The following is a 26,628-nucleotide window of genomic DNA, read 5'->3' as shown; positions in this document are numbered from 1 at the left end:
TAGGATCCAAAAGGCAGCAGTCTGATTGGTCCTAGAACAATAGGATTCAGAATGCAGCAGTCTGATTGGTCCTAGAACAATAGGGTCCAGAATGCAGCAGTCTGATTGGTCCACGAGAGCCACCCAATCCAGCTCCAGGTGGAAGTGAATACGCAACCTGATTGGCCTACAGGTGAATCCCGGAATTAGCCAATCACGTGGGGCCCATTGTGTAAATAATGTATATAAGGCAGACATTCTGGGGGAACTTCTATTCCTCCTCACCACTATGAGCTGAATAAAGAGCATGAAATTTCATTGTGACTGATCCCAAACATCTGGCAGCCACCACCTGCCAGTGTGGTGTAGTGGTTAAGAGCGGTAGACTCGTAGTCTGGTGAACCAGGTTCGCGTCTCCACTCCTCCACATGCAGCTGCTGGGTGACCTTGGGCTAGTCACACTTCTCTGAAGTCTCTCAGCCCCACTCACCTCACAGAGTGTTTGCTGTGGGGGAGGAAGGGAAAGGAGAATCTTAGCCACTTTGAGACTCTCTAGGGTAGTGATAAAGCGGGATATCAAATCCAAACTTTTCTTGCCTACCCCTGAAAATGGAAATATTTTGTATCCGGATGGGATGAGGGAAGGCACTCTTTGTTTGTTTTTTACAGCTGTATTCTGGTGACCACCAATGTGGCCCTTTCTCAGCCTCTGAGCAAATGGCAAGCTGCTCCACCTTTGCCCTCCCTCATTCCAGCCTTCCCTTCTGCTTTGCAACCGCCAAAAAGATTTGGTTCCTTCTGTTTGCTTTCTCTATCTTCCCTTTTAAAAGGAAATGCAAACATGAGTCACGGCCCTGTGGTGACTGGGAAGATTGGCTTTTGGGGTGTGTGAGTGTGTGTGCATAAAATGCTTTGTGTGACCCTCTGCATGTCTCTTGGCAGCCAGGAAAAAAGCTCTCCCAAAAACCCCCAGCTCACATGCCTTTACTGGCTAATTTTGGCAATTGCATCACAGGCTTAATAATGACTGTTCTCTTCCAGTCAAAAGTTTTAACCAAGACCTGCAGGCCGCTGCCTGTCTACCTCCTCGTCTTGTGCAAAAATGATTGCCACCTCTCTTTCCCAGCCCAGTCGCTGGGTCCAACGTGCTGAAGTTCAACAGTTGAAGCTGTTTCCTCTGCAGAAATGTGAAACTCTCTGCTCAAACGAATTTCTTTGCGCCAGACTGCTTCTTAAAGAAAGACACAGGAGCTGGGCCAGAAGAAAGCAGGTGGCAACCGTAAATGCTGGGGGGGAAACCTTTTGAATTGGGTTCAATTGATAGCTGCAATATCCAGGCCAATTCAGAATCAAATGTTCATGTTATATTCTGCGCAAGTATTATGGTAAAGGAGATCCTTCGCTTTCTGTCTGCATTGTGTTCCTCTTGCAGCAAAGTTGATGAGGTGTGATGGAATGGCCACAAACACTCCAACTTCTCAGGGTATGAATCAATAATATGCTGATGGGACACCTTCTGTAGAACTAACTAGAAGTAAGTACGTATTAGAATCATAGAATCATAGAATCATAGAGTTGGAAGAGACCACAAGGGCCATCGAGTCCAACCCCCTGCCAAGCAGGAAACACCATCAGAGCACTCCTGACATATGGTTGTCAAGCCTCTGCTTAAAGACCTCCAAAGAAGGAGACTCCACCACACTCCTTGGCAGCAAATTCCACTGTCAAACAGCTCTTACTGTCAGGAAGTTCTTCCTAATGTTTAGGTGGAATCTTCTTTCTTGTAGTTTGGAACCATTGCTCCGTGTCCGCTTCTCTGGAGCAGCAGAAAACAACCTTTCTCCCTCCTCTATGTGACATCCTTTTATATATTTGAATATGGCTATCATATCACCTCTTAACCTCCTCTTCTCCAGGCTAAACATGCCCAGCTCCCTTAGCCGTTCCTCATAAGGCATCGTTTTCAGAATCAAATGTTCATGTTATATTCTGAGCAAGTATTATGGTAAGTGGGATCCTTCGCTTTCTGTCTGCATTGTGTTCCTCTTGCAGCAAAGTTGATGAGGTGTGAAGGAATGGCCACAAACACTCCAACTTCTCAGGGTATGAATCAATAATATGCTGATGGGACACCTTCTGTAGAACTAACTAGAAGTAAGTACGTATTATGTGTATGTTTTAGTCTTTCTGGCTTTCAAGTTATTTTAGCTCTTGTTTGTTTTTTTAAGCGTTGGTTGGGTCTGTCTTATTTGTATTTTATTTTTTAATGTAGAGCCCACGGGGTTTTGTTGAAGGGCAGTATAAAAAGCTCTTGAATGATGGATACAGGCTGGTATTTTGATGCCAACCATGTTGTGTGGGTGCTGCAAAAAAATGCATAGGCAGAACTGCTACCCCAAATATACACCTGTCAGATGGTACCTGACTAAGTTAGCAAAGATGTGCAAATCCAAATCTGGTATACAGTGGTACCTTGGGTTAAGTACTTAATTCGTTCCCGAGGTCTGTTCTTAACCTGAAACTGTTCTTAACCTGAAGCACCACTTTAGTTAATGGGGCCTCCTGCTGCCACTGCACCTCCAGAGCACGATTTCTGTTCTCATCCTGAAGCAAAGTTCTTAACTCTAGGTACTATTTCTGGGTTAGCGGAGTCTGTAACCTGAAGCATATGTAACCTGAAGCGTATGTAACCCGAGGTACCAATGTATGTTGGAAATGCAGAGAAGTAGGAGGACTATGGGATACAGCTATTAATGATCAATTAGCATGTGCTATTAAGGTAAGACGGGGAATATGCAGGGCAAATGATTTTGAGGAGATATGGAAGGTATTTGTAGAATTTGTGCTGTTAAAACAGAAAGGGGTCAAACCATCGCAAGAGGTGTTGAATTTTTGGGAGGTTGGATAGTTACGATGGAATTGTCTTCGGCAGGCAAAGGCAAACTCCGCCCTCCAGATGTTTTGGGACTACAATTCCCATCATCCCTGACCATTGGTTCTGTTAGCTAGGGATGATGGGAGTTGTAGTCCCAAAACATCTGGAGGGCGGAGTTTGCCTATGCTTGGCCTTGGGAGTGGAGTGCACATTTATTTATTTATTTATTTATTTATTTATTTATTTATTTATTTATACTTTGTTTAAAAAAATTGAAATGAAATAAAAAACAAGGAACGTGTTATTGCATGTGGTGGACATGCGAAGGATTATTGGGAGATGATTTATAATGAGATGAAAAAGAAATTGTTTAAAAGAACATTCCCCCCCCAAAAAAAAAAAAAAACCTCCGGGGGAATTCCTCCAAGGAATAGTGGAGACAAAGGTTCCCAAGGGTCAGAAGAACTTATTTATGTATGCCACTACAAGGAGGCAGAGTTTATTTTTATATTTTTTGCTGTGTAAATAGATTTTTATTGGTTTCCCCCCCACAATTAATTTCCACAATTAACTACAAAAAAACAAATCCCCCCCCATCCCCATTCACAAAAAACACACAAAAGCACACATTCTGCTCATGTAAAAACACGCTGATTCCTGGACCATCCGCGGGCCAGATTTAGAAGGCGATTGGGCCAGATCCGGCCCCCAGGTCTTAGTTTGCCTACCCATGCTTTTTATGATAAAGTTTTGTTAACACTTCTCGCATCACAATAAAAGGCAAACTTTGCTGTTTAGTCGTTTAGTCGTGTCCGACTCTTCGTGACCCCCTGGACCAGAGCACGACAGGCACTCCTGTCTTCCATTGCCTCCCGCAGTTTGGTCAAACTCATGCTGATAGCTTCGAGAACACTGTCCAACCATCTCGTCCTCTGTCGTTGCTTCCATCTTTCCCAACATCAGGGTCTTTTCCAGGGAGTCTTCTCTTCTCATGAGATGGCCAAAGTATTGGAGCTTCAGCTTCAGGATCTGTCCTTCCAGTGAGCACTCAGGGCTGATTTCCTTCAGAATGGAGAGGTTTGATCTTCTTGTAGTCCATGGGACTCTCAAGAGTCTCCTCCAGTACCATAATTCAAAAGCATCAATTCTTCGGCAATCAGCTTTCTTTATGGTCCAGCTCTCACTTCCATATAGTTTTGTTGTTGTTTAGTCGTTTAGTCGTGTCCAACTCTTCGTGACCCCATGGACCAGAGAACATCAGGCACTCCTGTCCTCTCCATATAGTTACCTAAAGACAAAAAGAGAAAACAAAACAAACCTGTTTATGTGTGCCACAACAGAGACCAGGATAGTTTATGCACGGAGATGGAAAGAAGATTCTATACCCACCAAGGAGGAGTGGCAGAATGTAGACTGTGCCAAAATGGCAAAACTAATGGGAGCAATAAGGAACCAAGAGGCAAAAAGCTTTACAAGAAACTTGGGAAAAATTGTGGATTATTTGAAATGTGACTGGGCACACATAAATTCATTGCAGGGCCATCTTACCCATAGGCGTTAGGGGTGTGGGGCACCCGGGCGCCAGGCTCTCAGGGGGTGCCAGGTAGATCTTTGCATCCCGGTCCCTCATATGCTTAAGACAGCCCTGGTTCATGGGCAGGAGTAACTTAAACCAAAAAGTTAAAATAGAACTTAAAAGGAAACCAAGGAGTAATGAACAGTTGGAATAACGAAGAAAATGCAGTGTTACAAATTAAAATAAAATTCAGAAACCGCAAAAGGGGTGGGAGTCAAGATATGTTTGTGTATTGTAATATCAGATTTGTATTGTTGTCAAAATAGTTTTTTTAAAAAAACTGAAAAATGAAATATGTTTTAAAAAGTAAATTCAAATGGCCAAAGCCAAATCTCACAGGATCTTTCCCTGTCAACGCTGGAAGCCTTATTCCATCACCCTTCAGGTGGGTGAGGTTTCAGAAAGCAGCCATGTCTTTGCCACAGTGAGGACTAGTATCATGCCTGTTGTTTTTTTCACACAGCCTCTGAATTCTGTGCCCAGCACAATGTTAGGCAAGTGTTTTTCTGCGCCCCTGCAGAATTATGCGCACAATGTGAATGAGTAGGGAGGAGGGGGAATGACGGAAAGAGAGACCGGCCCTCTGGCCTTGACGTGTCTTATGCACCCTTCTTGGAAGCAACGCCGGCCCTCGTGAAGAACGCATCCGGCTTCCCCTGCCGTCGCTTCGCTTCTGTGCGGCAATTTAATTCCCTCCCCAGCGGCTCCCGCCCTGACCCAAATGTCCGCCATTGAACAGATGTTGTCTTGTAAGCCTTTCCTAAGCAGCTCCATTTTCCAATCAGAATTGTGACGGGAATTATGTCCAGAAGATAATTACAGTGTTTATAAAAAGGAAGTCTTGTTGGCTCGGGTGGGGAAAATGGCCTTGGAGCTGGGCAAAATCCAGGTCAGCCTCTGAGCTGCTACAAATGCCTCGACTTGTATGATTTGACTCCCTCTCCCTCCCCCCCAAAAAGGCAGCTTTTCTCGATTCGGCTCTCAGGGACTACATGCCATTTTTAACTGCAAACCAAGGACGGAAGGGCAGGATCCTGGTTGGTCCCCAACTTGAGTGAGTGAGCGAGCAAGACATCAATGCATGCCGTATCGACTACCAGGTAAAAATCCATCTATTAAAGAGCTATTGGAGCTTTGCGGCAAGTTGCTAGAATTGATTTTCTTGCAATTTCCCCTTCCCCTCCTCCCGCCCCAAGCTCTATCTGAACTGAACTGTAAGGTGCTTGGGGCAGAGGACTCGCTTCCTTCTATCACTGCATTTAGGGGGTTGGACTAGATTGCACTTTCAACTTTCTTGACTACTTCTAAGGAAAGCAGCTCTTCCTTCCTCTCTGGCGAGGCTCTTTTCAAAGCTGCACAATAGGCAGAAATCCTACAGCTGCAGCTTTTCCGACAGCATGCCTTGGTGGGGAAGAGTATCACCTGTTGAATTTCTGCCTGCTGCCATACAGTTTGTTTTTAAATTCTACACGCTTAAAGGTGCTGAGACTAAATATTTAAGTGCGTAAGCCGTCTAGAACTCTAGAGTACTGCAGTCCTTGAGGCAGGTGAAAAACTCAGTTTTGTCCATTTTGCGTTGCATGTCTCCCAAGTCTTGTAATGGAGGGGGTATTTTCTCCTAAAAAAGCAATCTTAAACACACCTACTTGAGCGTAAGTCACACTGAATGCTTTGGGGATTTGCTTGTGGGTAAGGACGCAAATTCCTGGTGAGATGTGTGAGCCCATCTCCTCTCGTTCAGCAAAAGAGTCAAACTTCATGTGCTGAAGAAAAGCCGCAATCTGCTTTCCTGATGCCTTAAGAAAAAGCTGGGAAGCAGCTCGACGGATTTGGATTGGAGCTTCATCGATGGAGAAGCGAATGGCTAAGCTCATTTCCTTGCAGTTTCCCCAATCAAAACACCCCAGCGGTGCTAATAGCAGCTTCAAAGAGGCTGGAGGGGTTGGGGAGACACTTCAGGAAGATAAAAGAGTGTTTATTTGTTTGTTTGTTTGTTTGATTGATTGATTGATTGATTTCATTAAATCATTAAACTTGGGTGTTTAAAAAAACAACCCTCATAGCGGGTTACAAAAATATAAGACTATACAATCGGGAAAAATTCAATAGCCCTACTTTAAAATATACAGTGGTACCTAAGGTTAAGAACTTAATTCGTTCCGGAGGACTGTTCTTAACCTGAAACTGTTCTTAACCTGAGGTACCACTTTAGCTAATGGGGCATCCTGCTGCTGCCACACCGCCACCGTGCAATTTCTGTTCTCATCCTGAAGCAAAGTTCTTAACCCGAGTACAATTTCTGGGTTGGCGGAGTCTGTAACCTGAAGCATCTGTAACCCGAGTTAAAGGTAAAGGGCCATTAGGTCCAGTGGTAACCGACTCTGGGGTTGTGGTGCTCATCTCGCTTTATTGGCCGAGGGAGCCGGCGTACAGCTTCCGGGTCATGTGGCCAGCATGACTAATACACTTCTGGCGAACCAGAGCAGCGCACGGAAATGCCATTTACCTTCCCGCCGGAGCAGTACCTATTTACCTACTTGCACTTGGACGTGCTTTCGAACTGCTAGGTTGGCAGGAGCAGGGACCGAGCAACAGGAGCTCACCCTGTTACAGGGATTTGAACTGCCGACCTTCTAATTGGCAAGTCCTAGGCTCTGTGGTTTAACCCACAGCACCACCCGCATCCCGCAACCCGAGGTACCACTGTACAAAAGTTAAAAAACTAAAACAGATTAAAATCACGTCGACTTCAAAAGCGTCTGGGTAGCGTTGTCAAAATGAGAATCTCTTTAGCAGGTGACAAATAGAGTAAAGTGAAGATTTCTGCTTCATTTCAATAGGCGGGGAGTTCCAAAGTATAACTGGGACCCCACACCGAACGGTTCCTACAAATGCAAAGGGAACAGGTATAGGAAGAAGAAAGTTTTAAAGCAGAGGTTGGATGGTCATCTGTCATGCTTGCTTTAGCTGAGATTCCTGCACTGCAGAGGGTTGGACTAGATGGCCTCGGGGTCCCTTCCAACTCTGCAATTGTAAAAGTTAAACACCCCACTTTCCGGCATTCCAGGGCCCTAAGTGAGAAGGTGGTGGGGCAGACGCAGGTGGAAGTTTGGAAAGGAAGGCTGAGCTGTTCTAGAAAAGTTTAATAAAGACTCAGGATGACTGCCTCTTAGGGGCTGTGCATTTCCCACCTGGACTTAATAACAACAACAACAACAACAACAACAACAACAACAACAACAAAATATTTTATTTATACCCTCCCCTCCCCGGCCAGAGCCGGGCTCAGGGCGGCTAACACCAGTAAAATTACAGTAAAAACATAATGCGGGGGGGGGGGGACCAATTTAAAATACAGGTTAAAATGCAATTTAAAATTCAGCCTCATTTTAATAGTAGCCCCCAGATCAAAACCATAAGGGGAGGGAAATATAAAGGTCAGACTGAGTCCAAACCAAAAGCCAGGCGGAACAGCTCTGTCTTGCAGGCCCTGCGGAAAGATGTCAAGTCCCGCAGGGCTCTAGTCTCTTGTGACAGAGCATTCCACCAAGTCGGGGCCAGTACTGAAAAGGCCCTGGCCCGAGTTGAGACCAATCTAATCACCTTGTGACTTGGGACCTCCAAAATGTTGTCATCTGTGGACCTTAAGGTCCTCCGCGGGGCATACCAGGGGAGGCGGTCCCATAGGTACGTGGGTCCTAGGCTTGGCTATTATTCTTTAAGAACTTTGAGATGGTCCCTTTTTATTTATTTTCATTTTATATTGCGAGTCTATCCCAGCTTCCCTCCATTTGCTCAAGGTGAGGTATGCAGGGTTCTCACCTTCCCCCATACTATTCTCACAACAACCCTGTGAGGTAGGCTACAGACCTAACAGACCTGGTGAAGAGAGCACAGCAGAGGTTATATTTTCTGAGAATCCTCCGGAAAAACAATCTCTCAAAGGACCTGTTGATGGCATTTTACCATTGCACTGTGGAGAGCATACTAACTTATGGTCTGTGCGTGTGGTTTGGGAGCTGCACGGCCAGGGAAAAAACAATGCTATCCAGGGTTGAATTATGCAGAGAGAATTATTGGGTGCACTCTTCCCACCTTAGATCAAATCTATGCTGCCAGGTGCCATAAGAAAGCGGCAGAGATAGCGCAGGATAGTACGCACCCCGGAAATGATCTCTTTCAGCTTCTGCCTTCTGGAAGAAGGTATAGGGTTATAAAGGCCAGGACTAGCCGCCTGAGAAACAGTTTCTACGCAAATGCAACTCTGGTTCTAAACGCAGCATAAGGGGTCTCTGTAGTATAGTGTATTTTAAAATGGGGTTTTAGAGTTTTTAGGGGTTTTTGAATGTTTTATGTAGTTTTTATGTAGTTTTATGTAGTTTTTATGTAGTTTTTATGTAGTTTTATGTAGTTTTTCAGTTTCATTGTTCCGCAAGGGACAATGACAATGAAGATATCATAATCGTAATCGTAAACAAGAAATTAACAAGAGATGCAACTCTCTTTTCCTGGCCCAAGTAAAAGGGGAGAGTTTCATTGGCCGAATGCATGCGACTTGCAGCAACTGTTAAACAGCAGAAAACCTGAATTTGGCAACCTTACTCAGAGCCTGGGGCAATCAGAAGTTACTGTGACCTTTACAAACCTTTTCACTCTCAACATGGTTTCCTTAGGATTTCTTTTTTTGTCGAGATCTAAGTTCATTGATTCCCAGCAAGAGCTTCGACCAGAGAGCTCTGCTGCTCTGGCTGAGCAATCATTTCCAATTAACTCCCAATTAGTCCATTAATTAGCTCCTTCCACAGCAAACGAAGCAGTCGTCTAGACTGAATTCATTCTGCTCTGTTTGCAAATTTAATCTGCCTTAAGAATGGCTAGGAGTGCCAAGTTTTTCAGGCAGCTGTACATCCTTGCGGCAGGCAGAAATTCAGCAGGTTTTCGGTGTTTTCTTTCGGGGAACTCCTCCCTGGTTGAATTTCTGCCTCAGCCGTGCAGCGACTGAAAGGCATGAGATCCCTAAAAAGGAGGGGGGAAATGTGGTAACTGTGAGCATAGCCAAACAGCGCATGGTATTTCTCTCTCCATAAGATGCACCTGACCATAAGACGCACCTAGTTTTTAGAGGAGGAAAACAAGGGGGAAAAAAATATTCTGAACAAAACAGTGGATGTATGATTTTTGTGGTTCATGCTGTGGCCACAGACATGTGATTTGATGGTGAGTTTGGGGTAGCCCAATGCAAAAATCCTAGAATCCATGTGGATCCGTGCTTTGTAACCACGTTTTTGTGCCATTTTGTGCGTGCGTGTTTTTGGTGCAGGCTGTAGCCATGGACATGCTATGTGATCTGATGGTGAATTTGGGGTGACCCAATGCAAAAATCCTGAGGATCCATGTGCTTTTACCACCCCCTTCCCAGGCAGCCTCCTTTATCGCGTCCCTTACCTCCCTCCCGATCGCTTGCCGATCAGCTGCTTCCTTTCAACACTCCCTTCCCTCTTGTTTGCCTTAGTGTCTTTTCCTTAGCTGGAGCAGTCTTTTGCTCCTCCTTTTCTTCTAATTTCTCTCCTCATTGCTTTAGTCTTCCTGTCTCCTCTCCTTGCAAGTTCGCTGTATTTACCTCCCCTCTCCCAGGCAGCCTCCTTTACCAGCAGTCTTATCTCCCTCCCAATCGCTTGCCAATCAGCAGCTTTGCTTCAACACCCACTTCCCAGTGTGGTGTCTTGAAAGCCAGTGTGGTGTAGTGGTTAAGAGCGGTAGACTTGTAATCTGGTGAACCGGGTTCGCTTCCCCGCTCCTCCACATGCAGCTGCTGGGTGACCTTGGGCCAGTTACACTTCTCTGACGTCTCTCAGCCCCACTCACCTCGCAGAGTGTTTGTTGTCGGGGAGGAAGGGAAAGGAGAATGTTAGCCGCTTTGAGACTCCTTCGGGTAGTGATAAAGCGGGATATCAAATCCAAACTCTTCTTCTTCTTCTTCCCTCTTTTTTTTTTTTTTAAAAAAAGCATGATCTGCCTTTTGCCCCTGGGTAATTTGGCTCAGGGACGCAGGTGGCGCTGTGGGTTAAAGCCTCAGCGCCTAGGGCTTGCCGATCAAAAGGTCGGCGGTTCGAATCCCTGCGGCGGGGTGCGCTCCCGCTGCTCGGTCCCAGCGCCTGCCAACCTAGCAGTTCGAAAGCACCTCCGGGTGCAAGTAGATAAATAGGGACCGCTTACCAGTGGGAAGGTAAACGGCGTTTCCGTGTGCGGCTCTGGCTCGCCAGAGCAGCGATGTCACGCTGGCCACGTGACCCGGAAGTGTCTCCGGACAGCGCTGGCCCCCGGCCTCTTAAGTGAGATGGGCGCACAACCCCAGAGTCTGTCAAGACTGGCCCGTACGGGCAGGGGTACCTTTACCTTTACCTTTAATTTGGCTCCAGGGACCATGCATTCGCTTCATAAAATGCACAGACATTTCCCCTTACTTTTTAGGAAGAAAAAAGTGTGTCCTATGGAGCAAAAAATATGGTAATTCTTCTCAACAGGTAGAGCATGAAGCTCTTAATCTCAGGCTTGTGGGTTCAAGCCCCACATTGGGCAAAGGATTCCTGCACTGCAGTGGGTTGGACTGGATGACCCTAAGGCTCCCTTCCAACGCTACAATTCTATGACTATATGATTCTCTTAGCTCAGATTTCTAGCCACTCTTTCTTACTAGCTTTGCTCCGCTCTCTGCACCAGATGAGTGAAAATTCAACCCAAGAGGCATTATGTGGCAGCTCATTTGGAAGGAACTTTGCAAGAAAAAAAGCAAGCAACAAACAATTCCGTGTGTTGCTATCTTCAAAATCCCTTTTGAAGATACATCTTGGTTTAATCATTCCTGTTTTTACTATTTGTTTTATGCTCCCCACGTGATCCGCTTCTGTAGCAATCTTGCAGACGTTTCTGTCATAAGTGCTTGAGCAAATAACTTTTGTTGGATACAGTCACTGCCGACCCAAGGTCTTCTGCAAGGCTGAGAACAGTGTGGAAATTTTCACCGGGCTCAGTGCCTTGGGGAGGGTAAAGATTTGATAGAGGCTTTGAGTTTAGATGTTTTGACGGTGAAAGTTCATCTTTTCCTTACTATGAAAACGAAACACGCATGACACAAAACAGACATTGACACCAAGTGAGATCTTAATGATATTAGTCGTGCCTGATCAAAGGCAGGTAACAATACAAAAGGAGGAGGAGATAAGGAAGGAAACAAGTAACCCAATAAAGGCCAAATGACTTTGATAAGCTACAAAACATGTTAGCAAACTATCACCAGGGATATTTTATTTTATTTTTTGGAATAGATATAGAATGTGTTGCGGAAATGCTAAGGAAACGCGTAAGGGAAACATTGAGCAGTTTTCACGTTACAAAATTAGTTCAAATGAAGGTTCAGTCATGTGCCTATGTAATTGGACTTTGCACAAACTGTGAAATTGCAGGATGAGGAGAGATACCAAGAGCAGTTCGCTCTGAAAGGGCTCGAGTATCACAGTGTTTTTATTATTGCAAATCACGACGAGGATACAAATATTGCTAATGGTCCTTTGGTTCTTTTCATTAAACTGTTTTAATGCTTTGTCTGCTGCTGCTGCTGCTGCTGCTGCTGCTGCTAATAATAATAATAATAATAATAATAATAATAATTTATTTATACCCCACCCATCTGGCTGGGTTTCCCCAGCCACTCTGGGCAGCTCCCAACAGAATATTAATAATGACAATAAAAAAGCGATAAAATATCAAACATTAAAAACTTCCTTAGACTTGCCTTTCTCTTATTGTTAACCCTGTTTTCGGTCACATTGTACTGTGTGTTTTGATTTTTGAAAAGTGCCTTTGCGTTCCTTTTGGAGAGAAGAACGTAGTGAAACAACAAGAAGTTGGAAATTAATACATGAGATTCAGGAAAAGATTTCTCCTGAAATTTGACTTCTACGTATAGCTGTGTGATTTAAACTGTTTACTTAAATGCAAGATACTTTACACCGGGGGCTCTAATTTGCCCCCCACATCAAGGGGGCTGGTGTCACGTGACCCATAGGGGCCAGTACCTGCCCAGGGGCAGCGGGGGATGGAGGCCCCCTCAAAATTTGGGGGGGAGCTTGGCACCCAGTCCAGAAATATTGAGGGGGCTGAAGCCCTTTCTGCCCCCTATAGTTGGTGCCCTTGATTTATGCAAATTGCTAAAGATTTCGATATAGAAGGCTTTAATCCTGTACCCCTTTGCTATTCTCTCGTTTCAATTCAAATCAAATCAAATCAAATCAAATTTAAATTCAAATCAGCTCCGCAATTTTCATAGGGAAAAAGCTCCCATTTAATGGATGGTAGTTCCCCCTCCCCCTTTGCAAATTGCTTACAATGCTGTGTGTTTGCGATCAAATCATAGCCATAGTGGGAGGCAAAGGATTAGGCCTTCTGAACCCCCACACTAGGCGCCCAATGCGGCAATTTTTGTAGAGATCACCAACAACATCCCTGTTTCCTGAGGACACAGAGACAAAACTAATACATCACCTGGTTTGGGTTTTAAAATATACTCTGAGTTGATTGTGAATTTTATGCTCTTTATTCAGCTCCTAGTAGCAATGAATGAAACTTTCCCCCAAACGTCTAGCTAAAGGTAAAGGGACCCCTGACCATTAGGTCCAGTTGTGGCCAACTCTGGGGTTGTGGTGCTCATCTCGCTTTACTAGCCAAGGGAGCCGGCGTACAGCTTCCGGGTCATGTGGCCAGCATGACTAAGCCACTTCTGGCGAACCAGAGCAGCGCAATTTCTGTTCTCATCCTGAAGCAAAGTTCTTAACCCGAGTACAATTTCTGGGTTGGCGGAGTCTGTAACCTGAAGCATCTGTAACCCGAGTTAAAGGTAAAGGGCCATTAGGTCCAGTGGTAATCGACTCTGGGGTTGTGGTGCTCATCTCGCTTTATTGGCCGAGGGAGCCGGCGTACAGCTTCCGGGTCATGTGGCCAGCATGACTAATACACTTCTGGCGAACCAGAGCAGCGCACGGAAATGCCATTTACCTTCCCGCCGGAGCAGTACCTATTTACCTACTTGCACTTGGACGTGCTTTCGAACTGCTAGGTTGGCAGAAGCAGGGACCGAGCAATGGGAGCTCACCCCGTCACGGGGATTCAAGCCACCGACCTTCTGATCAGCAAGTCCTAGGCTCTGTGGTTTAACCCACAGCACCACCCGCGTCCCAAACGTATAGCTACACATACATTATTTACACAATGGGCCCCGCAAGATTAGCTAATTCCGAGCTGCTCCTGTAGGCCAATCAGGTTGCGGATTCACTTCCTCCAGAAGCCTGATTGGCTGCTCCTGCAGGCCAATCAGGTTGCTGATTCACTTCCACCTGGAGCTGGATTGGGTGGCTTCTGCGGACCAATCAGACTGCTGCATTCTGGATCCTATTGTTCTAGGATTCAGCACAGCACATAACAGGTTCAAGTTTTGCTGCCTTGGGGCTTTGCTAAGATGCTGTAGGGCTGGAGCCAAATTTCCTTTTCTTCCCATTAAAACTGGTGCCACTCCTAGCTGGAGAGGTCACATAAATCAGGTGTGCAATTGTGCAAAACCTCCTTTTGTGGGTTTCCAAATGGGCAAGTCATTTGAACCTCATAATTAATCCTTGGCACCCATAAACAACACAGTCGTGTTTGGCAGCAACGATGCTCTGGAACGGCAGCAGCTGAGGGCCTTGACCTTTTCAGACAAATGCCTTTCTTGGGGCAGGAGACAATTCCTTTTGTAAAAACTAAAGGACAGGGAGGGAGGGAGGGAGGGAGCTGAGAGGTGCCCTTTAGGAAGTCGTGCCCATCTCTAGTCTTCGGATCCATCTCAGGCCCTGTTCAGGCCAAGCCAGGGGAAGGTTTTGTTTGAACTGTCTTGCGGGACAGCTCAGTGGGTTAGCCAAGACGCAGAGTTCAACGTTAACAGCCAGGCCTGCACAATGGTGCCTGCTGAACTTGGTCCATGTTGCAGTCTAATACATCTTCCTCCTGTTGTAAACAAAATCTGCCCTTTTTCCCTTATGGGGTATCCAAGAGCCTGTGTAGAGTCCTTAAGTGGGTTCTCTATCGGTAGGAGAAAATAACAGAAGCCAACCAGAGAATATTGAGATGCAAAACAGTTTAGTAATCCTGATCTTTATTGAACTGTTGCAACAGGGTCCTCACTCACCACATGAAGGAGGGAGGAGCAACCCAGAACAATGGTGTGCATGGCTTTATATAGACTTTTTAAATTGCCACCCTGCAGCCCAAGACCACCCCCCTAATATATCATACATACATCACAGAAGGGGCATCTACAACAGAATTCTGTCTGGCAGGAAACCTGTTGATGTGTTTACATGGAGAGCCTGGCCATCCTTTTGTGATGTTGTTGTTGTTTAGTCGTTTAGTCGTGTCCGACTCTTTGTGACCCCATGGACCAGAGCACGCCAGGCACTCCTGTCTTCCACTGCCTCCCGCAGTTTGGTCAAACTCATGTTAGTAGCTTCGAGATCACTGTCCAACCATCTCGTCCTCTGTCGTCCCCTTCTCTTTGTGCCCTCCATCTTTCCCAACATCAGGGTCTTTTCCAGGGAGTCTTCTCTTCTCCTAAGGTGGCCAAAGTATTGGAGCTTCAGCTTCAGGATCTGTCCTTCCAGTGAGCACTCAGGGCTGATTTCCTTCAGAATGGAGAGGTTTGATCTTCTTGCAGTCCATGGGACTCTCAAGAGTCTCCTCCAGCACCATAATTCAAAAGCATCAATTCTTCGGTGATCAGCCTTTTGTGATGATAAATACCTAATTCCTGAGTCCAGGTTACAGACTCACCCTATTCATATCTTAAATGTGCCCTTAAGGCAGGATTTGTAAGCAAAGAGACAATGGTTATTTCATTTCCTCCCTCCTTGCAGAGAAACATTTGAGGTCGGTTTGGGAGAGTCAGAATGGTTTCAGGACTGTCTTCCTGTACTGTTTCAGACATGTGGTTTGTATATTTATGTATGTGTTTGCCTTGTACATTTATGAACATTAAATTTATATATTTGAGACCTTACGTTCTTATAACATTTGAAAAAAGAGCAAAACAGCCTTTCAGAGAGGCTGTCTCCTCTGAGAATTTCTCCGACCCTCCAGACCAGAGAAGACCCTCCAAGTGTCCCTATTTTCCAGGGACAGTCCTGGATTTAAAGAAGCCACCCCGGTTTCTGGTTTGATCCCAGAATTGGAGAAATGTTGTAGGGTATTGGACGACGTCCTCATTTTCATCATGGGTATGGAGTCAGGTGATCCCAAGTCAAGGAAATAGGCAGTGCTTTTTTCTATTAAAAAATGTTTAGGGGTACCCTCATTTTGACTCAAGAAAATCACCATTTTATAGTTCAAATCGGGGGAAATAAATACAGTAAATGAACAAAAGTACAAAGATTCACAAAATGTTTAGGGGTATGTATACCCCTGCGTCCCCCCCAGGAAAAAAAGCACTGGAAATAAGTAACTATACAACATTTGGAAGACATCTGAAGGCAGTTCGGTATAGGGAAATTTTAAAATGCTTAACGTTTTAGTATGTTTTTATATACAGTGGTACCTCAGGTTAAGAACTTAATTTGTTCCGGAGCTCCGTTCTTAACCTGAAACTGTTCTTAACCTGAGGTACCACTTTAGCTAATGGGGCCTCCCGCTGCTCCCGCACAATTTCTGTTCTCATCCTGAGATAAAGTTCTTAACCTGAGGTACCACTTTAGCTAATGGGGCCTCCTGCTGCTGCCGCGCTGCCATCGTGCAATTTCTGTTCTCATCCTGAGGTAAAGTTCTTAACCTGAGGTACTACTTCTGGGTTAGCGGAGTCTGTAACCTGAAGCATCTGTAACCCAAGGTACCACTGTATGTTGGAAGCCGCCTAGAGTAGCTGGGGCAACCTTGTCAGATTGGTGGGGTATTTTTTTATTATTATTATTATTATTATTATTATTATTATTATTGAATAGGACGTCCCTATTTGCATCAGAGAAATGTTGGAGGGTTTGAGTTAAGTGGAAGCAGGGCCCTGGAGGCAGCAAAATAGGGAACGCTACAATGCCACCCATGGCTGCAATGCCCCCCAAAACCCTATACACTCCTAAATAATCTTGGAGTTGATGACAACCACAAATAAAGGCAGTCAACATTTGTGGCTCCAGGATTATTATTATTTCTAAGTTAATCTATTGCATTCACATCCCACTTTTTTCTCCAAGGAGCTCCAAGTGGCGTCCACGGTTCTCCTCATTTAATCCCACAACCAGTGCTGGATTTACATATAAGATAAACAAGCTGTAATTTAGAGCCCCACTCTCTTGGGGGCACCCCAAAAATATACTTCTTCTTAATTGTATTTCAGTTCAACAATTACTTTGATAAAATACATATTTTGTTATGTGCAAATGGCTTTAGATACTTATTAGGTTCATAAATTACCATATAGCATATATTCAACACAAAAAAACAGCGACAATTTGTTGTTGACAAAGGACAGCTGGACTCTAGGTCAGCCAGTGAGCTTCATGGCCCAGTGGGGATTCGAACCCTGGTCTCCCAGGTCCTAGTCTGACACTCTAAACACCGGTGAGATTTTATTTGTGCTTCAAGCCCAAAGGCACAATGCGCAGTTGGTGTTTGTATGTGCTGCAGGATCAAGATAATACTACTTATTCTAAGGCACCAGCTACCGGCCTGCAACTTGGCTTCTCTCGATCTGTGTCCAGTGGTCCTTTGAGGAATGGGGTCTCCATTTGAGGAAGGGAGCCACATGGGCCAAATCAGAGCAGCGTTGATGGGTGTTGCCCCCGACCCACTGAAGCATTTGGGGTTTTAGATGGAGGTTTGGGTACCCATGTTGGGTAGGTACAACGCCAACTGCCTGCGCTTGTAGGAGAGGTGCCATGTGTGCATCCTTGGCACTTTTGAACTGAATGGATCACACACACACACACACACATGCTGTCCAAAGTCTGCAGTCTTAACTGATGGATCACATGGCTTGTTTTCCTACTGAAGCTCGAAGGTTTGGCTGACCCTACAATCACGCAAGCTTGCAAGTCCCGGGGGTGAGTTTTTGACCCACCGGAATCAATAACCCAACTCGGGTTGACTTAAAGAGGGTCAGAATTCCACCTCGGCCATGAAAGTAGTTGAAATCTTTACCAGATAAGCCTGAGACAAAGTAAACAAGCTCGGCAAATGATTAGCTCGCTCCGACCCATTCCCCCACCCTCACCCCGCTACAACAATGTCTTATTTGGAAACGTTTCAAACGCCCATGAACATTCGAGTGTGTGACTGCAATTAACGTTTATGGTGGGGCACTTTGATCTCTGCTGCCTTCCCTTTCGTCCTCCTCCTTTTTTCCCTTCCAATTTAATGAAAAGGGTGGTTATAAAATGTGGTCACTGTTTAAACTTTTCGACTTCATTCTGCTGCCAGGCAAGTTGCGCTCAGAGGACGCAAACCAGGATATGGGTGAGATGTTTGTTGCGCATGGAGGACATGATCCGGCCAATGATAAGCACTGTTAAAAGTCCTATTTATAGGAGAGAGGGTTCACATTTATTTATTTATTTAGCAGATGGTTTTTGGACTTCGGCAAACTTAAATAGACTGGTCCTTCCGGGAGAGGACAGGAGGTTAAATTAGGATTTTGGTTTTGTAGGTTTTTTCTTTAATTTTCTTCTTCTTTCGTATTTGTTGTTATATAATGGAAATCAATAACACCATATTTAGAAGAGGAGGAGGAGGAGGAGGAGGAGGAGGAGGAGTTTGGATTTGATATTTCGCTTTATCACTACCCTAAGGAGTCTCAAAGCGGCTAACAATCTCCTCTCCCTTCCTCCCCCACAACAAACACTCTGTGAGGTGAGTGAGGATAAAAAGGCACACCTGCAACACACCTACTCTCTATAGCCAGAAACATCTTGACCAGACACTGGAGAGACCTGTCAGGAGTAAGCATGGACCAATGGTACCGAACAGTATGGGAAACAGCCTTATTAGAGAAATTAACCAATAAACTGAAATTGACACGAGGACAAATAGAAGAAGACGCCTTCATGGTATGGCTTCCCTTTATCATATCACAGCCCAACAAGACAATGACAAGAATCCACCAATAGCATATGAATTAATATGGCTAACCTGACTCAAAAACACCCACCCATCCCACTCACACATGAAAACAAAGTTCACAACAGCCAATCACAAACAAGCAACCACACCTTAGGCCAACCCCAACCTCTCTCTCTCATATATATATATATATATATATATATATATATATATATATAATTTTTACCATATCCTTTCCAACAATCATTTAACATATTTTCTTATCTTATACAATGTTTTGGACTTCCATCAGCCACCTCTGAAGATTTTTCAGTCTTCATCACTTATCACTTATCACTTAGTCTTCCTTAACTAATAACTCTCTTCATAGTCTTCATTGCACTATTTCATGCAGTCCTCCTTACAAAACTTCTTGCGGTCCTACTAGCGTAATCTGTTTATTACAATTGCTTTTCAAATAGTTCAAATATTTACTCCAGTCCTCTTAAGAATCTCTGGTCCCGCAGATTTCGGATCCTTCCTGTCATCTTATCTAATTCTGCGTAGTCCATTAATTTCATTTAGGGAGCCAGTGTGGTGTAGTGGTTAAGAGCGATAGACTTGTAATCTGGTGAACCGGGTTTGTGTCTCCGCTCCTCCACATGCAGCTGCTGGGTGACCTTGGGCCAGTCACACTTCTCTGACATCTCTCAGCCCCACTCACCTCACAGAGTGTTTGTTGTGGGGGAGGAAGGGAAAGGAGAATGTTAGCCGCTTTGAGACTCCTTCGGGTAGTGATAAAGCGGGATATCAAATCCAAACTCTTCTTCTCTTCTTCTTCTTCATTTGCCACTCTTCTTTCGTTGGTAGTTCTTCTTGCTTCCATTTCTGTGCCAATAATATTCTTGCTGCCGTTATTGCATATAAAAACAATTTGCTATCCTGTCTATTAATATCCTGCCTTGTTCCAAATCAGGCAACTGGTCCATCCACCTCAGTATTGTCTGAACTGACTGGCAGAGCTCTATTCCTCAGCCCTAACTGGAGATGAGAGGCACAAATACAAGATGGGTGACACCTGGCTTGAGAGCAGTACATGTGAAAAGGATCTAGGAGTCTTGGTTGACCACAAACTTGACATGAGCCAACAGTGTGACGCGGCAGCTAAAAAAGCCAATGCAATTCTGGGCTGCATCAATAGGAGTATAGCATCTAGATCAAGGGAAGTAATAGTGCCACTGTATTCTGCTCTGGTCAGACCTCACCTGGAGTACTGTGTCCAGTTCTGGGCACCACAGTTCAAGAAGGACACTGACAATCCTGGTTTTGGGATGGAGATGGCTCTGGTTGCCCTAACAGATGATCTCCGTAGACAACTGGATCGAGGCGGGTCAGGACTCCTGATCCTTTTAGATTTGTCAGCAGCCTTTGACATGGTCGATCATGATCTTCTGGACCACCGCCTCGCAGACGTGGGGATACAGGGCATAGTCCGTAACTGGTTGTGCTCTTTTATCTCTGGTCGGGGACAGAGGGTGGCACTAGGGAGGGAAATGTCGTCGCGCCACTCCTTGGTCTGTGGAGTGCCACAGAGCGCAATTCTCTCCCCGATGCTTTTTAACATCTTTATGCGCCCCCTTCCCCAGATTATACGGAGCTTTGGGCTGGGCTGTCACCAATATGCTGATGACACTCAGCTCTATCTGCTGATGGATGGCCACACTGACTCGACCTCGAACACACTGACCAGATGCTTGGAAGCTGTGGCTAGATGGTTTCGTGGGAGCTGATTGAAACTAAATCCTTCGAAGACAGAGGTCCTATGGCTAGGTCGGGATGGTATGGGGATGAGGGACCAACTGCCTTCTCTTGGGGGGGGGGCAATTAGTGCCATTGCCTTCCGTTAAGAGTTTGGGTGTAATCCTTGACTCCTCCCTTTCTATGGAGGCGCAGGTTACAGCAACAGCCAAGGCGACATTTTTCCACCTTCGCCGCATCAAGCAGTTGGTCCCTTACCTTTCCCGCCCTGACCTGGCCATAGTGATCCATGCGACGGTCATCTCCAGGCTTGACTACTGTAATTCGCTCTACGCGGGGCTGCCCTTGAAGCTGTCCCAGAAACTCCAGCGGGTACAGAATGCTGCAGTGAGGCTCCTCACGGGGTCTCTGCCACGGGAGCATATTCACCCAGTGCTTTTCAAGCTGCACTGGCTCCCGGTGGAGTACAGGGTCAGATTTAAGGTGCTGCTTTTGACCTTTAAAGCCCTTCACAGCCTAGGACCCTCGTACCTACAGGACCGCCTCTCCCGGTATGCCCCATGGAGAGCCTCAAGGTCCATAAATAGCAACACCCTAGTGGTCCCGGGCCCTAAGGAAGTTAGATTGGCTTCAACCAGAGCCAGGGCCTTTTCAACTCTGGCTCCGGCCTGGTGGAACGCTCTGCCTCATGAGACCAGGGCCCTGCAGGATCTGATTTCTTTCCGCAGGGCCTGTAAGACAGAGTTGTTCCGCCTGGCCTTTGGCTTGGAGCCAATTTGATTCCCTCCCTCCCTCCCTCTCTTTTTTTTTCTTTTCCTTCTCCTCCTGCGATGAGGCTACATTTTAATATTTTAATGTTCCATTATTTTAATGTTGTATTTTATTTTGTTTTTAAGTTGTAATCATTCATCTTGTTTTTATTATTGCTTGTAAGCCGCTCTGAGCCCGGCCTTGGCTGGGGAGGGTGGGGTATAAATAAAAAATTATTATTATTATTATTATTATTATAGAGGAGGGCAACCAAAATGGTCAAAGGCCTGGAAACGATGCCTTATGAGGAACGGCTAAGGGAGCTGGGCATGTTTAGCCTGGAGAAGAGGAGGTTAAGGGGTGATATGATAGCCATGTTCAAATATATAAAAGGATGTCACATAGAGGAGGGAGAAAGGTTGTTTTCTGCTGCTCCAGAGAACCGGACATGGAGCAATGGTTCCAAACTACAAGAAGAAAGATTCCACCTAAACATTAGGAAGAACTTCCTGACAGTAAGAGCTGTTTGACAGTGGAATTTGCTGCCAAGGAGTGTGGTGGAGTCTCCTTCTTTGGAGGTCTTTAAGCAGAGGCTTGACAACCATATGTCAGGAGTGCTCTGATGGTGTTTCCTGCTTGGCAAGGGGTTGGACTCGATGGCCCTTGTGGTCTCTTCCAACTCTATGATTCTATTCTATGTTTAGGAGCATCATCATAATCATCATCCAGACTTTTAGTACTCCCAATATTTCCTAATATGGCTGCACATTGCCTTGTGTTTTACTATTCCATAACATAATAAAACATATTCCATCTTCCCACTAAACAGTTGCCTGTCTGCCTTCTTGTAATCCATTCAGGGCTCACTAATTGGATCATCAATGCCATGTCCCATCCGGTTAACAGCCACTCTGATATTGTAGCCAGAGGGATCAGGATACTTCCCTCTAAAAGCAGTTGCCAGCTGCTGCTGCTGTTCAGGGATCGACGGTCATCTCCGGCCCATAACTCCCAATAAGACTTTGGATTTCAGATTGTGACCCACAGGTTCTATTTTTTTTTTAAATAATATTTATTAAAGATTTTCAAATATAACAGAAAAAGAAAAACATCCAAATTTAAAACCTTATTTTCATTGGCTTCTTTCCAGGACTTCCCCCCCTCCCCCTCTTGTATTCCAATTCTTTCAAATAGATTCAACAAATTCTTTCCCCAAATTTTAAAATTATTATCATTGGCCCAATTTAAAAAAAATATTTTCCCATCCCCTAAAATCGACCTGTTCCCTTCCACGAGTTCCCGTCTTTAATATGCAATACAGATTAAGATAAACAGAAAGATAAAAAAAAAAGAATAAAATGTAATTTAGCACCCTTTGGATTCCAAATTTCCCTCCCCCCTTTCCCGGTTGCGTTCCCAATGTCCATCAATGTCTACTGTCATCCTGGAGCTCCCACATCTAAACCACAGTCCTTCACCAGTCCGCTATGCCGTCTTTTTATTAGTCTTTGCCATCTTTTGGTCATCTTTGGTTTCACATGTCCAATCTTGGAAGGAGTCTATCTTCCAACTTTGTCCAGTTCTTGTTATTCTTATTGTTCTTGTTGTTCTCTCTCCTCCTCTTTTCCCCCCCCCCCCCTGCTCTTCTGCACAAATGTTCTAATTCCAAAAAGCTTCTAATTCCTCTGCAGAGGCTTTGTTATTCAGGAACAAAACATTACGTCAAGTCCCTTCCATTCTTCAATAGATAAATCTATTGTCTCCTTTAGTATGTAGACCTCTGTAGACAAAATAGTGTTCCATTTCTGCAGTTTCCCAGGCGATAAAAAGTCCTATTCAAATTCGATGCCAACAATACTTGTAGCGTCCCACAGCTCCTCTAGAGGGATTATAGTAACTCAGTTTCCTTCCCGATCACACCCAACAGTCAAAGTAACTTATTATTCCTTGTTTTAAACAATTTATATCCAATTTGTAACAAATGTGACCAGCAAAGTCCTCGTAACAAAGTTCTCTTTTTGTTCTTCCGCTTTGACAGCTCCTTTGACAGCTGTCAAAACCTCTATTTCTCCTCTCCCGGCGCTCTTTCAGATCGCTCCCGGGGTTTCCGGGGGGGGGGGGGGTTGCATTTTAATTCACATTCCACTTTTCTCCTCCAGCCCAGTCTTATAATTTTCCATCGCGAAGTTAATAACTTTATCAAAAAAAGGTTACACTCAATCTTAGTTGTCAAATCCTTTGCTTTAGCTCCTCTACAACAGGGGGGAGGCTGACTTCCTTTTTGCACCTCCCCCGCTCGCTCCGAATTTAAATAGAATTTTTTCCCTTTTTTAATCCAAGTTCCAATTACTCACGGGTTATTCTTTTAAAGACCAAATTTTCAATGGAAGAAGTCAGCGCTCTCCGTCGAATGGCATGCGGCTTCGCTCGGCAGGGGAAGCGGAGGACTCACAGCACCACCCCCCCCCGTCACCCGCTCCGCAGCCTTTAAAAAGGCTCCTTCGCGGGTCAGGGGGGCGCAAATGGTGCCCGCCGAGTCACCATGCCCATGGGTTTCAGCGCCCATGGTTTTTGAGGGTCCCCGCGTCGCCGGCGCGGTAGAACCCAGCCCCTGCCGAGCAGGCTCCCTCCGGAGCTCGGAGGGAGTCCGCCATTCGGCGATGGCGCCAACCTGGAAGTCCTCCAGATTGTGACCCACAGGTTCTAAGGGCAATGTAAGGGATATGGGGAACAGCTCTGCTTCCACCAGTGAAATACTGGAAGCAGTGGAGGCTGGTCCATGAGGATGAATGGGCTGCTGCCCTGCCAACTTTACTCTGAGCTCAGCAAGCCCCCACCTTCCTGCCTTCTTTCTTACAACCAGGAAGCAGCATAGCTCTGCCCGTCATGGGCTTTAGCGCCACCTACTGTTGGCCTCCCTGCCTTCCACCCTACCAGACTCAATGAGCGCCAGCGATGACTTATGTGAGGCTTTGTGTTGTGGGTGTGTTCAGAGCTGTTTTCAGCTCTGTTATCACATGTGCTTAAAAGTCCTTACAGTTTTTCTGACCTGGCTTCTACCCATTGGAAATGCCTATCCTATGAAGATATTTGGGTTCCTCAAGGAGCGCTGCTATCTCGAAAGCTTTGTTCCAGCTATATTTCCTGTTCTTCCTGTTCTGCGGAACTTGAAGCCTTGCTCCATACGCTATTGCAAATAACACATGCCTTTGTGAAATGGAATATACATCTCCTTACCTGCTTCTTTTTATTTTTAGCAATATTAGTTACAGAAGGAAAATGGTCTTGACACATTTGAATGGAATATCTGGCAATATTAGGCACAGAAGGAAAACGCCTTGACAAATTTGAATTGAGGAGTTCTTTGATGGAATTTCTGGTTTACAAAAAAGCTTATGCCAGAAAAACATTCTTAGTCTTTAGGATACCACATGACTCTTCCTCCCTCCTTCCATATTTTGTGAGCCTGCGATCACAACAAGGAAAGAGGCAGGGCGGTGGTGATAACAAAATGAAACATTTCCATTTTTTATAGAACGATAAGCACCTGAGACTTCTGTGCAATGTTCATATATATTGTCATTTACAAATTTATTTCCCCGTACATCATGACTTCTAGTCTAATTTCAGGGGTAGGCAATGTGAGTCCTGCCAGATGTTTGGGGCTACAACTCTTATTAGCCACAGCATGCAAATGTCAGGGATGATGGAAGTTCATAGAATTGTAGAGTTGGAAAGGACTTCGAGGGTCATCTAGTCGAACCCCCTGAAATCTCAGCTAATGCATCCCTGACAGATGGCCATCTGACCTCTGCTTAAAAACCTCCAAGGAGGGAGAGTCCACAATCTCCCAAGGGAGTCTGTTCCACTGTTGGACAGCTCTTATGGCCAGGAAGTTATTCCAAATATTTAGTCTATTCACTCTCATCCACTGCATCCAGACTCTGGTCAAGGGTCTACATCAGAGGTCAGCAAGGTTTATCTTGCCTGGGCAGGATCGGTCCCATGAAGATCCCTCCATAGACCAGTGCCACGGAAGCGAGTCCCCGCGCCGTGCTGTGCCGCTTTAGCGCAGCGCGCGAGTGGGCAATTCTGTTCGTGGGCAGCTCATGAGCTAGTCAAACGACCTCTGCGGGCTGCTTCTGGCCCATGGGCCTTAGGTTGCTGACCCCTGGTCTACATGATCTCACCTGATTCAGATGTTGTGGAGAAACTGAGTGTCATCTCAAATCTATGGACCACTCCCTTTATAGAGATCTTGAATAGCACTGGGGATAAAATCCTGCAGCAGCCCATAGAATTAATACCAGGGGAACAAATACACACACAAAAAATCACAGCCTTCCGTAATGCTAACATTTGTTGTTGTTGTTGTTGTTAGTCGTTTAGTCGTGTCCGACTCTTCGTGACCCCATGGACCAGAGAACGCCAGGCACTCCTGTCCTCCACTGCCTCCCGCAGCTTGGTCAGACTCATGCTGGTAACCTCGAAAACACTATCCAACCATCTCGTCCTCTGTCGCCCCCTTCTCCTTGTGCCCTCCATCTTTCCCAACATCAGGGTCTTCTCCAGGGAGTCTTCTCTTCTCATGAGGTGGCCAAAGTACTGGAGCCTCAGCTTCACAATCTGTCCTTCCAGTGAGCACTCAGGGCTGATTTCCATAGTCACCCCTTTTTAAAGGTTAAATGCTTCCCGGAATATATATAATTTATGGAATTGGGGACAAAGCCTTAAATAAGTATTGTTGGACTCTAAAGTAAGCACCGTTGGCTAAGCTTTCGAAAAGGCTATTTCCCCTCACCCCACTTCAAAGGCAAATGAAGACTTTTATCTTTGCAAGGAATGAGCCTAGAAGAGAACTACTAGATGTTTGAGCCAAAGTCTGTTCCAAAGCTCAGAACTGGCCAGAACAAACTCCACCACCGCTACTCTTGAAAGAACCAGATCGTTTTTGCAAAGCCTGGAATTTGCTGACATTTTTGGTCCAAGTCAAGCAAGACATTGTCGAAAGAAAGAAAGAAAGAAAGAAAGATGCCATTGTAGCGTTTTTTTCTCCTGCATGTGCAGGATCCACTAACTCATAAATTAGTAAGAACCCTCATAACATTTATTCTGAATCATTGGGCAAGCAGCCTTTTAAGGGTATCAGCAAAGGAGCATTTGAGAGGTGAGCCTCTGTTGCACGCAAAAGAACGGGATGCATCTCTTGGCACATACAGCACAACTCCTGGGTGACGCAACATGCCATTAAAAGGTAAAGGACCCCGGGATGGTTAAGTCCAATCAAAGGTGACTATGGGGTTGCGGTGCTCATCTCACTTTCAGCCAGTGTTTGTCCACAGACAGTTTTCCGGGTCTTGTGGCCAGCATGACTGTGGTGCAACAGAACACCATGACAAACCAGAGTGCACGGAAATACTGTTTACCTTCCCGCTGCACGGTACCTATTTATCTACTTGCACTAGCGTGCTTTCGAACTGCTAGGTTGGCAGGAGCTGAGACAGAGCAACAGGAGCTCACCCCGTCATGGGGATTTGAACAACTGACCTTCTGATCGGCAAGCCCAAGAGGCTCAGTGATA

At 45.4% G+C, this 26,628-nt stretch overlaps 1 protein-coding gene across 1 annotated transcript in view; it reads left to right on the top strand.

Moving 5' to 3' along the window:
• Positions 1-5,492: 5,492 nt before the first annotated feature.
• NDRG1 (N-myc downstream regulated 1) overlaps positions 5,493-26,628 on the top strand; it is an 85,689-nt gene continuing 64,553 nt past the window's right edge. Inside the window, exon 1 of the mRNA XM_079984408.1 lies at positions 5,493-5,530. Within this exon, the coding sequence (XP_079840534.1) occupies positions 5,508-5,530 (23 nt within the window). The 5' untranslated portion in view covers positions 5,493-5,507. The remainder of the gene's footprint in view (positions 5,531-26,628) is intronic.

The sequence above is a fragment of the Podarcis cretensis genome, assembly GCF_951804945.1.
Source record: "Podarcis cretensis genome assembly, chromosome: 7".
Taxonomy (NCBI): Eukaryota; Metazoa; Chordata; class Lepidosauria; order Squamata; family Lacertidae; genus Podarcis; species Podarcis cretensis.
The sequence above is the reverse complement of the archived record's forward strand: the minus strand, read 5'-3'. Positions and strand labels throughout refer to the sequence as shown.